This window comes from Corvus cornix, chromosome 3 (genome assembly GCF_000738735.6).
Source record: "Corvus cornix cornix isolate S_Up_H32 chromosome 3, ASM73873v5, whole genome shotgun sequence".
NCBI lineage: Eukaryota > Metazoa > Chordata > Aves > Passeriformes > Corvidae > Corvus > Corvus cornix.
In genome coordinates this window covers 14,365,126-14,379,483 of record NC_047056.1, presented here as the reverse complement: position 1 = coordinate 14,379,483, position 14,358 = coordinate 14,365,126, and the positions used below count along the sequence as shown (strand labels likewise).

Below are 14,358 nucleotides of genomic sequence, written 5' to 3'. Positions count from 1 at the left end.
TGTGCCTCGGGGCACAGCCCTTTTCTTAGGCTGCACGAACACGGGCAGATCGATGCACAATGGCGGGACTCACGTTGAGTTTCGGGTGCCCAGGCCTTTCGCCCGAAGATGTACTTTGCCTTCCAGAAGTTTCATGTTGGGAGGGGAACGCGGGAAATGTGCTTCACCTACAGCTGCCCACAGTGCTCACGCTGCTCGGGCAGCGAATGGACTTGCTTCTCTCTCTCTTCCTGCGCCTTCCCGTCATTGATTCACATTGGTTTGCTAAATATAGCTCGGACCCGTGAAGCTGCTCACTCAGCTTTTACTCCAGCAAGAGGTGCGGGGCACGAAAGGTGCTGGCAGGAGCAGGGCTGAGCAGCCGCTGCCACTTCTCCGGTACGTGCCGTCCCTGGCCGTGCCCCCGGCCCCCCCCCCCACGCCATCACCACCATGAAGGGGGTGGGCTTCGTGAGACCCAGCCCCAGAGATGCTCCGGGTACCGCCGGTACGTCCCCCTGCGGCCGGCAGCGGAGGCGGGGGGCCGCATCCCACCTCGGCCCGGGCTGAAACAGCGGGAACACGCGTGTCTGCACCGGGAGCACCTGGGCTGGGCCGAGGTCGCCACCGCCACCTGTTCCCGGGGCCACAGGGACTTGGGGCGATAGGGCCATGGGGACACACACACGGACACGGACACGGACACGGACACGGACACGGACACGGACACGGACACGGACACGGACACGGACACGGACCCCCACACCTCCCCCCGGCGGCGGCGCGCGCCGAGGCCATTCATGAAAAAGTTGACGTCAGGCGGGTGGGCGGGGCTGGGGCCGGCCACGCCCCCGGGGCCATTTAAGGCAGCGCGGCGGCGGGCGCTGGGCTCAGAGCGGAGGCGGCGGCCGCGGCGTGAGGGAGTTTGGTCGGTCCCGAGCAGCGCCGCGCATCGTCCCGCCGTGTCCCGCAGCGCCTGGGTGCCCCTCCCGCCTCTCCCCGCCCGGGGCAGCCTCTGCCGGGACTTCATGTCTGTGCTGTGCCCCCTGCCCTGGTGAGTGGGCGCTTCCCCTGGGGGGCGGGCGGGGGATGGCGGCTCTGCCGATGGGGTGCTGCCGGGGCCGGGGGGCGCTTGAGGCCGAGCCCCTTCAGCCGCCCCCTGCCCCGGGAGGCGGCCGGGCAGCGGGACGGCGAGGGGCCCTGGGGAGCGGTTCCCAGGGCGGGCGGTGCGAGCCGGGCGATAGCGGGACGAGCCGCAGCGGAGGAACTGCGAGGTGCGGGAGCTCGCTTCGCTTCCCCGCGCTGGAAATGCTATCAAGGCTGTAAAAGCCGGGCTGGAACTGGCCCCGCGCGCTCCGCCGGCGTGGAAGTCCCCGAGGTTGTACAATAAGTCAGCGGGGTCTAAAGCACACTGGCTTGAAAAATTAAAAAAAAAAAAAAAGAAAAAGAAAAACCAAAACCCCCGCGCTTGCACTTTATTTACTGTGGTTTTTCAAGTTCAGCCTCCGCCGCGGGGCAGAGCTGGAGGAAGCGGAGTTAAAAGCGAAGCGCTGCTGCCGGAGCGTCCCCGGGTGTGCTTGAGCTGGGCTCTTGGGGGGAGAGCCGGGGAGGTGCTCCGAGGGCATTGGATGTAGCTCTGGCTTACGAGGTACTGAGCTTTTTCCGCTGCCTTCCAAGGGGGGGCAGGAAGGAAGGGACCAGAAAAAGACTTGCCTACAGGCTCTGCTGCTCGCTTCGCTGCTTGACTTGTGCTCCGTCCTCCCGGAGCCCCTCAGATCACTGGAATGCTGTCTTTTGTCTCTAGCGCTGATTATCTGAAATCCGCTGAAATGACTGAAGTGATGATGAACACCCCAGCCATGGATGAGATCGGATTAAGCCCCCGCAAGGATGGGCTGTCGTATCAGGTAAGTGCTTTTCTGGCAGTTGAGGCATTAATCCCATGTGGAATTACCTGGGCTAGACTGTAAGCTTGGTCTAACGTACCTTTCCATAGCCTGACCTAATAGCACGTCTTTGCCGTAGTGAGACCTAGTCAACAGACTGGAATGTTTGCTTGGCAGGAGATGGTTGTGTAAAATATCACTTGCTATCAGTGTGGGTTGGCAGAGGATTCAGTTGTTTTGAAGTGACCGAGCCCTCACTCATTCAGCATTCCCGGGGCTCAGTGGGAGATGGGTTAAAGAAGGATTCATGCCACTCACTGGGCTGAGAGGGCTATTGAGATCTTTGTAACACAGCATAGAGTTGAGCTGCTGAGAGCAGGAGGATGCTGTTTATATGGCATCCACACCTATTTGATCTAGTTCCTGGTTTTCCTGACTGATGTGCCCATTTGAAAGGGTTAACAGTCTTCTGTAGGATACAGTGAGGCCAGCCACAGCCTAAATGAGCCTTGAAATGTCACTGGAGATATCGGTATTTGGGGGCACGAGTTGCATTCATTCTGAAAGTTCTGAGCAATGTAGTTAGCTATTAATCTCTAGATCAATGGCTGGGGTGAAGAAGTGGTCTTCAACTAGATCGAGCCTTAGTCTTTTAGTCTCAAAACCCCTTTCATTTCCTAGCCTGTAGTTAATCAAAGCACAAGTTAGGCACCTTAGCCTCCAAGCTCCATGGCTTCCTGCACTTCCAGGAGACTTGTTGATGAGATCTGACACAGATGCTGAATGTTGGCAGATGACTTGCATCTGCTCTGTACATTGGGTGACTCTTACTGGCAGATCCAGATGCAGGGTTCGTCCTTTGCAGATGTTACACAACCTGCACAGAGGCACTTGCTCTAAGTGTGCATTCAGATGAGGTGCTGTATGTTTGCATATTTATGTCTGAAAAGGGAACTACAAGGCAGCAGCAGTGCGCCAGAGCATGAAATCGACTGAACTTTGGGCCATGGCTCAGGCCTCCAGCAGAAGCTAAAGCTATGTGGAAGAAAAGGGGATGCATTCCTTCTTTTAGTCAGGATTCTGGATAATGCATGTTGTGTGGTTTATAGCTGTGCTTCAGTGCTTGAATTAGTGGGGAGTCTACGGCCTCTCCTCCTCTCTTACAGATGGAGTGCAGAGGAATGACAGTGGTTAGACCTGAAGCAAACTAACCTGCATGTGATGTCTTTATGGGTCACCTTATGAAGAGGCTTAACCCAGTCAGGTCAAAGGCTTCTATTTACCCATCCAAATTCCCAGGGAGAGGAAGAATCTAGGTGCCCTGCTTGTTCTAATGATCACTTCAGCAAGGCTCTTCCCCAAGTGCTAAGGACCTTGATAAGTCTGCTTGGGCCAACTGGGGAACAGGCCTGTTTGGTTTTGAGTGGATCACCTGAACCTGAGCATGTGAGTCATAAATGCTGACAACTCATATCTGTGCAGGGCTTTTGATCCTAGATCTGTTCTCTTTAGTGGTCTAGTCATAGATGATTTTTTTTCAAATGCCTGCAAGGAACTTCACCTTGATGTGAAGCAAACTGATGGCAGCAAGAGTAAAGGAGCTGAAATGCAAGACTCTTTTGGCAATAGCAGTGTGTGGGCTGTGTATGAGGTCTACCTCTAAATTAGGTTAGTGTAAAGAGGATTGGGGAGCAGGATCCAGCCTTCCTTCTCTGGCTGCTAGGCTGAGAATGTCACAGTGTAAGTCAAGGTAAGTTGAAAGCATCCTTAAAGGGTTGAAAACTCAACTGAGACCAGCAAGGGCAAATCTGATGCAAATAGCACTATGAACTTTTTGTTCTACCTCAGACTTTGGCACTTTGTGCCTCATCTTGCTGATGGAGAGAGTTTGGTACGTGGAAAATTGTATGCTTGTCTGAAAGCTGTAGTGCAATAACTTAAAACCAGACAGGGCTAATGGAGCATGACTGCTCCTACACTGAGGCTTGTTGTTCTAAGCTTGCAGCATCTTCCTCCACTCATCTGCAGCGTCAGGCGCTCACAGTCTAACAGCCCTGGGCTGGCTATGAGAGGCAAAAAATAAAAAGTGGAGCCAGAACCAGGAGAGGCAAACTTTTAGCTTCAAAAATTTCTCTTGTTCCTTTAGTAGATCTTGAATTTATTTTACTACAAAGATGACCTCAAACTGAGGTTCAAAATTTCCACCTTCAAGCTGTGTAGAGCAGGGACTGCCTGGGACTTGGTCTGTAGGATGCTGCCTGTGAGACTGGGGGCTGCTTCTGCCACTGGAGGCAGGCATGAAACTGTCTGGACCAGAGGAGGTGGTACAGCACAGCAGCACTGCTGGAATTCTAAAGCACACCAGTACCTGCAGCAGACAGACGTGTTCTACCAAGACTACTGTTTCAAAGTCTTTTTGCCTTTACTTGGAAATAAACTGAGGAAGCAAGCTCATACCCTGAGTATAAACTTCAGCAATCTGATTCCTCTGTCTTGTGGAGTTCATTGAACTTCAGGGCTCCTCTCTGTCTTGGCCCTTATGAAGGGAACTTGGGTTGTTGACTTTTTTTCTTCTGCATCTTCCACCCCCTGGGGTGTCTCTCTGTCCTGGACATTAGCTGAAGCTCTGTACTCCCCTCCCTGGTGAAGCACTGTGCCCTTTGCTGGGCTGATCATCACTGCTCAATGGTGTGAAAACTCAGACTGCAGAGGTAATACCAGTATTAACTGAGTTGCCTCCATAGGCTTAAGGCAAATGTGCTTTCTCATCATAGGAATGCCCTTTTTCCAGTTAATATGCAAAATGCTTGTAAGCTAGTGTGCTAGCTTCAAAATCTTCCTCTGCAAGACACCTTTCATTTCTGTATTTGTGACAGCAAGCTGCTGAGCCCCCTGAAGATGGTTCAGTCAACAGATTTCAAGGGCCTGAGCAGAAGTGAGTGGTGAATTTGGGGCATTAGTCCCAGAACAGGGCAGCATAGACAAAACAGAAGATGTGACTGAAGAGATGATGTCATGCTGGGTCTTGTGCCTGCAGTGAGAAGCTATTTCTGGATCTTTAATAGATGTCCCATAATTCCCATGGGACTTACTAAACAAAAAACTCATTGAAATGCAGCTGATGGCTCAAGTTGCCCCTGCTACAAACAGATGTGGCTATGGAGGGCTTCATGCACTTCCTGCCTGGCAATGTCCAGTGAGCTGGGCTGTTCCTGCTGCCAGCCAGAGCTAGTGCACTGTTTGCTGTTTCCCAGCCCTAGAAATACCCATTCTTTGAAGAGCCTCATCAGCACTCTACCAGCTTGTCCTCTGCTGCTGTCTCCCAGTGGCACAAACAATGCCACTGAAACTGAGGCTGAATTAATCATTTCATGGAGCTGCTGTCAAAACAGTGCCTTGACCAGAATCCTACCTTGCTTCTTGGAAGTGGAGCAGGGTCTGAGCACAATGGAAAATACTTCAAGTTCCAAAGTGTGTGTTCTGAGCAAAGGCAGTGTCCTGAGTTGAGTGTGCTGCTTTGCTGCTGGCTGGTGACTTGCTGGTCCTTCAGGCTCCCGTGTAGGAGACTGGCCTGTGGGGGCTGAGCTTGCCTCATGCCATCAGCTGAGGTTTGGTTGTCATGGGGAGCTTGAGCTCTATTAAGTCGTGATCTCATGCTGGGATCTGTCTAGGTTAATCACAGCCACAGCTTGCTGGGAAGCATGTCAGAGTAGCTGAATCTGGGTAAATAGGCTTAAGGCTCTATCCAGTGGCTGTGCCAAAAGCTTGGTGTTGGGGAAGTCATTTCTGGTGAGTGCAACCTCTCTTCACCAGCCCTGGGGAAGCACTGGCTTCCCATGCTGAGGGGCTTGAGCTGTGTTTGCTGGATCCCTCCAATTAAATGACCACCAGTATGTTAATGACCATGGGGCTGTTGGCTCAATGGAAATTGTACTTCCTCTGTAATTGTTTTCTTGTGAGGTGCTTCATGTCTGTGCAGCCTTGATTTGTGCAGGGGAAGTCCTTCAGCAGAGCTGCTGCTTGCTGCTGTGGAAGGTTTTGAGGCAAGGCTGCAAAAAGGTGGTGATAGCAAGCACAGCTGCTAGACAAGATTAGGAGGCAGAGTCAATGTGTATTCCAGGGTCTGGGACCTAAATGAAGGCCGAAGCAGGATATGGGATAAACAGATCCAAAAGTAATCATGTTTGCAGCTATGCTGTGCACAAGTGTTCCACTGAAGTCCAAACTGAGGACAGCAGCTCATTGGAACACCTCAGAGCGTGTTTTTCCCCCCTACTTTGATGCCTTGTTACTCTGAGGGAAAATGGTTAGATGTAGGAAGTTTCCCTGACATCATGACCTGAGACAGGGCAGTATTTCTGTGGCTGGGGAGTTGTTGTGGCTCATCACCTTGAGTCACAGCTGCTATGTACATACTTGGAGCTCGTTCTCAAGTCATGACTACTGTGTGAGTAAATGTATGCATTGTAGCTGGAGAAGTCCTCCAAAGAGGACACTGAGAGGTGGGTGAGATACTTCCTGAAATGAACTTGCCATGCTTCTCAATGGCAGTAAAGTTTTATTTTCAGAACTTAAATGATGGTTTGGGATTTGGAATATTGCCTCGATACTGCTGAAGAGGCACAAAATTCAGCTCTTCAGCCCAGGGAGGATGAGTGAGATGTGTCCATCAGGGGTGTGTATCCTGTACCTGAAGTGGGATGTCTCCCAGTACGGACTTTGCAGTCTTGTATAGTGCTACCACAATGAAGCAACGCTTTCCCCCAAACCAGTAACTTAATTTGGAAAGATCTCATTTCTTTAGTCTCCCTGTAATACAATTTAAATAGTTTTCAGCCCCATGGGAGGGGAGACAAGCATTTTAACTATGGGTGTTGGTATGGAGTACACATGTGGAAGTTGTTTTGAATTTACAAGTGTCACTTGGATTATGGTAGTGCTGAGCTAATCTTCTTAATTGTCTGACATCTCTCCTGCTTTTGGTGTTTCTCCATCCCTGTGAATGCTGAGAGAGGGTATGAGCCTCCCCAGGGCAATGAAAACTTTCCGTTCTTGTTGCCAAGACTTCATCTGAGGATAGCAAAGCTAGATCATCTGAAGCAGAGGCAAACATGATCTTCCTAAAATCATTTCAAGCTTTTGTTTCAAGTTCTGCTTTTCCCTGCCCTTTCCAGCTGCAAGGCAAGAATTTGGTAGATTTGTGTGTGATCTGGGTAAGTTCATGAGGAGAGCAGTTCCCCAGACATAAATCCAGAGGGCCCTGTAAAAACCAGTCTTGCCGTTAGCAAGAAGCTGTGTTGAGTAGTGCAAGAAGCAACATACGTGTCCTCTGTGGGTCTAGAGGTGTTGGATGTGTCTCTCCATGGTGAGGATTAGGGCCCAGCTACAGGGGGAGGCTCTGTGGAAGCAGTTGCAGCCCCTTGTGCGGTATCATGCAAGTGAAGGGGTGGAAGATACCTTTGAATTGTTGCTAAATTTGCTTTTAGGCAGCCATCACAACCAGTTGGTTGTCACTTGTCCCTCATCAAGTGACCAGGTCAGCCAGGGGAAGGCATCTGCCTCAGCTGTGTGCAAGGTGGCTCTGTGTCATGAATGAGAGGGAGAAGCTAACTCGAGTCTGTTGCCCTCTTTGTGGGGTGGGAGGTGCAGTGTCTTGCTCCCCTGCTCCTGAGCAGGGTAATGTCAGCAGAAAGGCTTGGAGGCGAGTTTTGCTGTTCTGGCTGCTTTGCTGGAGGGTGCAGAGCTCCCAGGTCAGAGCTGAGCTGCTGCATTCCCAGCATGGAGCTTGCTGCAAGTTAGGGAGGTTTTTTTTCCTCCCCATTGTCTAAATCTGGAGTGGGACCAGATTAGGTCTGTGGAACCAATGTAGCATGGCACTACTGGAGCAGGACAGAGAGAGCTGGTGCTTGCTTATCCTTTTCTATAAAGAGGAGTGGGGAGGCTGGTTGGGGTAACCTTTCCACTTGGCTTCCTCACATGTACACTTAGTCTTAAACCCTCTTGCCTTGGGCCCTGGTGCTTGGCCTGCTGTCGCCCTGCCTGTCACATTGGAGGAAATCTGCCTTTCTGTATTTTTTCCATTGACTGTCCACGCCCCTTCAAAGTGCAGTTGCAACATCTCCCTTCATGCTGCCTCAACGATTAAAAAGCATGACTTAGTGGAAAAAATCCTGACCTTCTTGGGTTCGGCCTGTCCTGCAGCTGCTTGAGATAAGATTGTGCTGGGTTTTTTTTTATTATTAAAAAAGCTGCTCACCACATTTTGTGGATATTTGTTTGTAAGGAAATGACTACTACTTAGTTTCTGGAAAAAAATCTGGCAGGCTATTTTCAAAGAAATTGCTCCAATTTGACCTAATGTGCTTAAAATAATAGCAGCCAAAGGTTAGTTTAATTATTATACTGCTATTTTTCTTGCATAGGAGGCTATTTTCATGACATTATCAGCTTATGTAACCTCTTGAACCACACTTTTTTTTCCACTGCAACCTTCTAAACCATGTAATGTCAAGGGTATTTTTTTTCCCCATCCTAGGTTTAGGTAACTTGATGCTTAAGAGCCACTGACTGTACTTTCAGTAATGCACTGTGTGCCTGAAACTGCCTTTGTTTGGCCAAGCAGAAGCCACAAAGCTCCAAGAAACAGTTGCTGTCTCACCGGTGCGGGGAGTGACTAATAGCAAGTAGCTCACACTGTGATGCCCAGGTTGATGTGGCTGTGCTCAAAGGACCTCAGCTGCTCTTGTGCACCTGAAAAACGTGGATGGTGGGAGCTGGTCTCTTGCACCACTGTCCCCAGGACCAGATGATCATGTGCAACCAGCCCCTGATTTGTGCATGCCTTTGTTACCTTGCCTGGCTTTGCATTAGGTAGCAGCTGGGTGGCTTTCTCAGCTTGGCAGTCTCATTGCCACAAAGCTTTGGATGTGAGGGAGAAATGAGGCTGAACAGTAGAAGACTGAATGTTGCCAAGGAGGTGATGCTGTAGTTAATAGTTGCTAGGCTAAAGAAGGAGTTGATAGGATGTTATTTCACTTTCTGTGGCCAGGGCTTCCCAAGGTGGTGGGTACCCACATGATTGGCACAAGGAGAAAGAGGCTTCATGGTTAATGCTCAGGGCTCCTGGACAGGGAGTCTGCTTTGGTATCTGGAACCACAAAGATCAAAGCAGATCAGGTCTTGCTCTCAGACTGGCAGTGCTGCTCCCTGCAAGGATGCTCTTGCGACTCACTTGAATGCAGATGACTTTCAAAGAAGAGTACAGCCACATGACTTCTCACCTGGCCTACAACCTCAAGGGGAAAATGCACTTTGTCATTTTCTTCTTTGGGGTGTTTAAATGCAACTCTAATGTGAAATGGGCACTGATAAAATTGTTTGAAATAGCAGGTGGTGGTTTAACCTTCTGGTTGTTTAAACTTCTGGTTACTAACCAGGAGATCTGATGTGGCAAGTGGATCTTAGCACCCAGCAGTTCCCTTCTGGATGAGATGGGATTTGAAGCTGTTCCCCTAGCAAGTTACCCACAAGTAACACAACCTTTTCTGTTCACGTTGCAATCTAGTCATGCAAAGCTGCTGCTAATGCTGCAGCAGCAGTTTTATTCCTGTACTTGTGCTTTGCCTCAGTTCCTAGTAGGACCAAAGTGTGCATCCCAGTGGCACTACCAGTGAGTGTGGGCCCTGGTACTGCTGCAGTGCATCCATGTGGCAAGCAATGGGTGGGAGGGAATGGGTAAGGTCTGTGCACCTTGAGGGGCTGGAGATCAAGGAGTCCTCATAATCACTGCATGAGAAATACAGTGCATAACTGCTGGCTATGGCACAGGTACCCCTTTCCTGAAGAAGTGTGGTCCAGTCCCTAGCCCTTCCATAAAATGAGTGTCCTGCTCAGTTTTGCTGCTGATGTATGGTAGCTGTAGTGTGCAGAACACTGCCAAAATTATCTCTAAAATGCAGCTGGGCTATTTCAGGCTGGCACTGTGGCCCTGGAGTGATACCAGGCACAGGCCCTTGCTGCGCGGGCCCTGGCTTGCCATGAGCCTCCTGCCTCCCAGCAGCAGGGCCTGGAGAACAAGCCTGTTTTCATGTGCAGCCTGACCAGCAGCAGGAAATGAGATCTCAGATTCTCTGATCGAGATAGCTCTGTGTGCAAACTCAAGAGCATTAATGCAAAAGCAGGGCTGGGGGGGAGAGGCATTTGGATAAATATCCAAAAGGGCAGACACCTATTTGCTGAGCACTATCCAAGCAAGCGCGTGCTTCAGAAGCCTCTTGGGCAGTGCTCATTTCCATTACTTGGAGACTTGAAAAGGTTATTTACAAGTTCAAGAGTATTCCCATCACTCAGTGGTTGACTCTGTGTCCAGACTAGTCTGCCCAGGAGACCTAAATGTCTCGAGCTGGGTTTTGGCTGAGACTGTGTGAATGCAGCCCCTCTCACAAGCCTGTTCCTTGGCTCTTTCAGATCTTCCCTGACCCCTCGGACTTTGATCGTTACTGTAAGCTGAAGGACCGCCTGCCCTCCATTGTGGTGGAGCCCACGGAGGGGGATGTGGAGAGCGGGGAGCTGAGATGGCCGCCTGAAGAGTTCCTCGTGCAGGAGGAGGACGAGGAAGAGGAGGAGGAAAACTGTGAAGATGCAAAGAAGGACAACAAGGAGCAATAAATGGCATCTGAGGAAAGGCAAGGGACTGCACCCTTCTGAAGGAAGAGCCACTCTTTTTTTGAAAGTCTTTTTAAAAAGACAAGTTCAATTTTGCACCTGCGAGATCTTAGTTTTTTTGTATTCTCTGTATCAAGAACTGAAGCCCTCGGTGTCACCAGACCTCCTGAGGAAGGAAGGAAGTAACGCAGAGAAATGTTTGCTGTTCTCGAGATCATTATCTGTATTTTTCCGAGGCGGAGGCAGCAGTGAAATTCCAAGCACATGGCAGAGGGTGACCACGCGAGGACTGCTGGAGGGGGGAGCTCGGGGAGGGGGAAGAAAGTTGGAGGTGGCAGCGTTTGGCTGGGAGCTGCCTCTGGCTAAAAGCATGAGAACAGAGCCGAAATATCTCAGATTTGCCTTTCTTACAGCTTCCATTTTGTGTGTTGGGGGGTAGAAGGGTGTCCATAGCGAAGCATGGCTATATGATCTAGTGACAAGGGGCCTGCAGCTCTCCCTGGTCTGGCACCTCCTAGGGTAAGGTGAGCATCCATAGGAGTAGTCTGGTTTCTTGCTCTTGCTGTTGAGCCTGTTTTCCAGCCACTTTTCCCAAAGTTACTTTCTGCCCCTTTGTTTGCCTTTAGACTCTTCAATGCTGAGCAGCTGTATTTGCAGGGTAGTGTTAGGCTGCTGCTTGTCGTCTCTCCTGCGACGCCCTAGTTTGTCTTGCAGGTGGTGAGTGTGAGGTGATGTGCATCCGATGTAAAAAGGTGCTTCTGTCTGTGGCAAGAACACCTCAGATTCTTCTCTCCTATTTGCTGAGGCTGCTGTGGGGTGGTCTCGTCTTGTACGGTGCCCCAAGCCCGAGGGGGGAGATTTATGCCTCCTTGCCTTGGTGTCCTTGAGGTTGTAGGGTTTTGTGTCTCTTAACTTGCTGGTCAATGGGCTTGAGAGGGCTGGGGTGGGGGGTTCTCCTCCAGCTTTGCACTGCAGGGCCTCCTCAATGCAGGACAGGCTGGGGGGGGGTGTTGTGGGGAGGGCTGCCAGACCTGGGGGTCATCCAAAGACGAAACACCAGATCTAGTGTGGATCACCAGTGGGGTTTGCAGGATGGGGTCTGCTGGGAGAGGATTAGCCTGGGTGTCCTTAGACAAGATGTGTTCCTGCTTCTTAGTGAGGGTGAAATGTTCATGGTTGCTTTAATGGAGTGCAGACTGGCTTGTGAAGTCTGTGGTTGTCCTTTCTTCACCATATCCTTCCTCAAGGAGAAGGCCAGTCTGCTGCCAGACAAGGCAACCTGCTGCTTTCCTGGAAAGGGATGATCTTGCAGCTTTGGGGACCAGCTTGGGAGCCAGTCAGTCTTGGGATAGGATGAGAGCAGTTACCACCTAAACCAAATCTGGGGTCATGGAAGAGAAAAAGAAATGTCAAGGCCTTAACCAAACTTCCATAATAATCCCAATGCCACCCCCCTTTGCTTATAACTGGTTCCATTTTTAAAATCTATTTGGACATGTGTGTATTTGTATTTTTAATACCTCATGAGTAGTTAAACGCTGGTGGGGTTTGGGAACTGCTTTTAACATACTGGCAGCACTGTTTTAGTCTTGTCTTGCTTGCGTTTCAACATAATGGCAATAATTTATCAGCTCTGTGTAACTATTTTCGGACAGATCGGAGTTTGGAGATGAGTTAGCACAAAGCAGGAGAAATTCAGTGTTCCTACACTGCAGCTGGCCTCTGGCCCAGCCATGCAGACCCAGTCAGACACTCTCCCTGCCCACCTTGGTGGATGGTTGATCACTGAATGGCCATGATGTGGTGATACCATTTTCTCTAGCGATGGATTCAGCTGTTGTATCTGTAACACTTGTTCTAGTCTTGCTGTCTTACTGGAATGAGCTTGTACACCTGCATACCAGCCAGTCGTCTTAGTTCTAAGTGTTACTCTCTATTGGTCTCTACCATCTGTACCACCAAGTCAAAGCTCTATATCAAAGATATTACCATGTGGGCAGCAGTGAGATGGCAATCCTTGGACTTCAGACCTGCTGTCTGCCCTAAAGACTTGCATATTTCTGTCTGCATCCTTTTTTTGGAAGTATTGTGTATATTTCTATTTGTTGTTGAACGTATCTAAAGAACAAAGCACTCCAGTAAAACTCCTCCTGTTGTATTATATACATTCTATATTTCTGTAATTCTTTTTTGAGCCTCAGGGAGAAGCTAGCATTTTTTTCAAACTACATTTTTGTCACTGTGACAGTTGTAAATAAAGTTTGAAAATGCTTTCCAAACATACTGGCTTTGTTTTTACTGCAGTAGTGGGTTGGGATGGTCAACCTTCCAGATCATGGCCAGGCCTGGTGTTTCAGGTCTTAGGTGTGCTGACTTGCAAGGCTAATGCACACACCTGAAGAGACTCATGTCTATCAGTTGTGCCTGGAGATGCTGGTTTCATGCTTGTGGCTGGCCTCAATTCGTGCCCTATGGCACTGGAAACCTAAATCAACTTAAGAGTGACTTAGGTTTCCAGTGCCATAGGGCATTGGAACTTGAGTGAGGGGCAGCACCTTTGCCTTCCATCTTCCTGTGATTGCTCATTGCTGTGTGAAAGGCTGCAGCAAACTGCTGCTTCAGCTTATTTGTTCCTGAAAAAAAATCCATATTTATATCTGTAATCTACATCTACCCCCTTACCTAACCTTACAGAACATGAAGTCATGGAGAGTGGAAACTATTCACAGCTGCTGTTAGTAGTCATGTTCCCTGTGCATGCTCTTCCCTGCCCTAAGCAGCACTCATGAAGACAAGTCTTGCCTTGCTGTGTGCTTGTAGGGTCTCAGCTGAGCTACCCAGGGTTGTCTGTGTTGGCCATTTTGGGTCTAGAGGTCAGCTCTTCCTGAGGAGTTGTCTGTTTCTTGTCACACACCCATGGCTCTGTGCTGTGGTTCGTGGTGCTGCTGGAGGAAATTGCGTTTCTGAGCGTGAGTCTGAGCTGCTCTGCTACCAAGGCACTGTTCTGGGTGTAGAAGTCTGACCATGCCAGGATGCAGTAATTCAATCTGTGTACTTAATGGGATTAAATTTTCCACTAAAACCAGGTGATAAGAAGCAAATACCCTGGAATACCCGTATCTTTAAGGTACATAGATAGAAGTTCCTGTGATTTGGCAGCTAACACTCTAATCTTACCTAGGCAAACAAGCTCAGCTGAGGCTGGAGTGTTATGTTTACATGAGACTAGTTTAAATACACTAACTAATGACCCTTCCATTTAATGCTTGAACTGAGGGCATGCTCAGTGGGAGCCCTGCAGTTCAAAGATGAATTGTATCGTGCTCAACCCTCATGGATGTTTCATGCCATGGAAACAAATGCAATATTAAAGCTGACCTCTCCTTTTCTTCAGTCAACCTCTAGCAGAGATGCTTTGATTTTTTCCTCTCCTCAAGAATAGAGTTGCTTGCCTTGTAGAAGCTTCTGCAGCACTTTCAAGGTGACCAGATGTGCTGGTCTGAAATCAGTGAAGATGTTTACTCTTGACCCAGAACGTTTTTGTTTAAAATACACCACTGGTTAGGGAAAGTGCAAATGTATTGAACTTGTCTGCTACTTCCATGTGCTTCACATCAACAGGTTTTTCAGGCTCACATCAGAATGGAGAATGAATCTTGATGGATCATCCTGTTTTGGGGCAAGACCCGAAGTGTTGGCCTCTGAGTGGGGCTTGCTCAGCCAGGGGGTCTGCCCTGTGTCAGCCTGGAGCAGGGGTGGTGGGAAGGAGGCTCTTCTCTGCTCCTTTACTCCAGCTATTGTGGCCAAACTGGAACTTGGATCATGAAAT

The 14,358-nt window shown here is 49.6% G+C and overlaps 1 protein-coding gene across 1 annotated transcript; it reads left to right on the top strand.

Annotated features, from left to right (window-relative positions):
• The first annotated feature begins 865 nt into the window (after positions 1 to 865).
• LBH (LBH regulator of WNT signaling pathway) lies at positions 866 to 12,812 on the top strand. Its single transcript, XM_039569458.1, has 3 exons — positions 866 to 1,033; positions 1,784 to 1,886; positions 10,332 to 12,812. Exons 1-3 carry the CDS (start codon positions 1,008 to 1,010, stop codon positions 10,530 to 10,532), a joined length of 330 nt encoding a protein of 109 aa, XP_039425392.1. The 5' UTR covers positions 866 to 1,007; the 3' UTR covers positions 10,533 to 12,812.
• Positions 12,813 to 14,358: the final 1,546 nt, after the last annotated feature.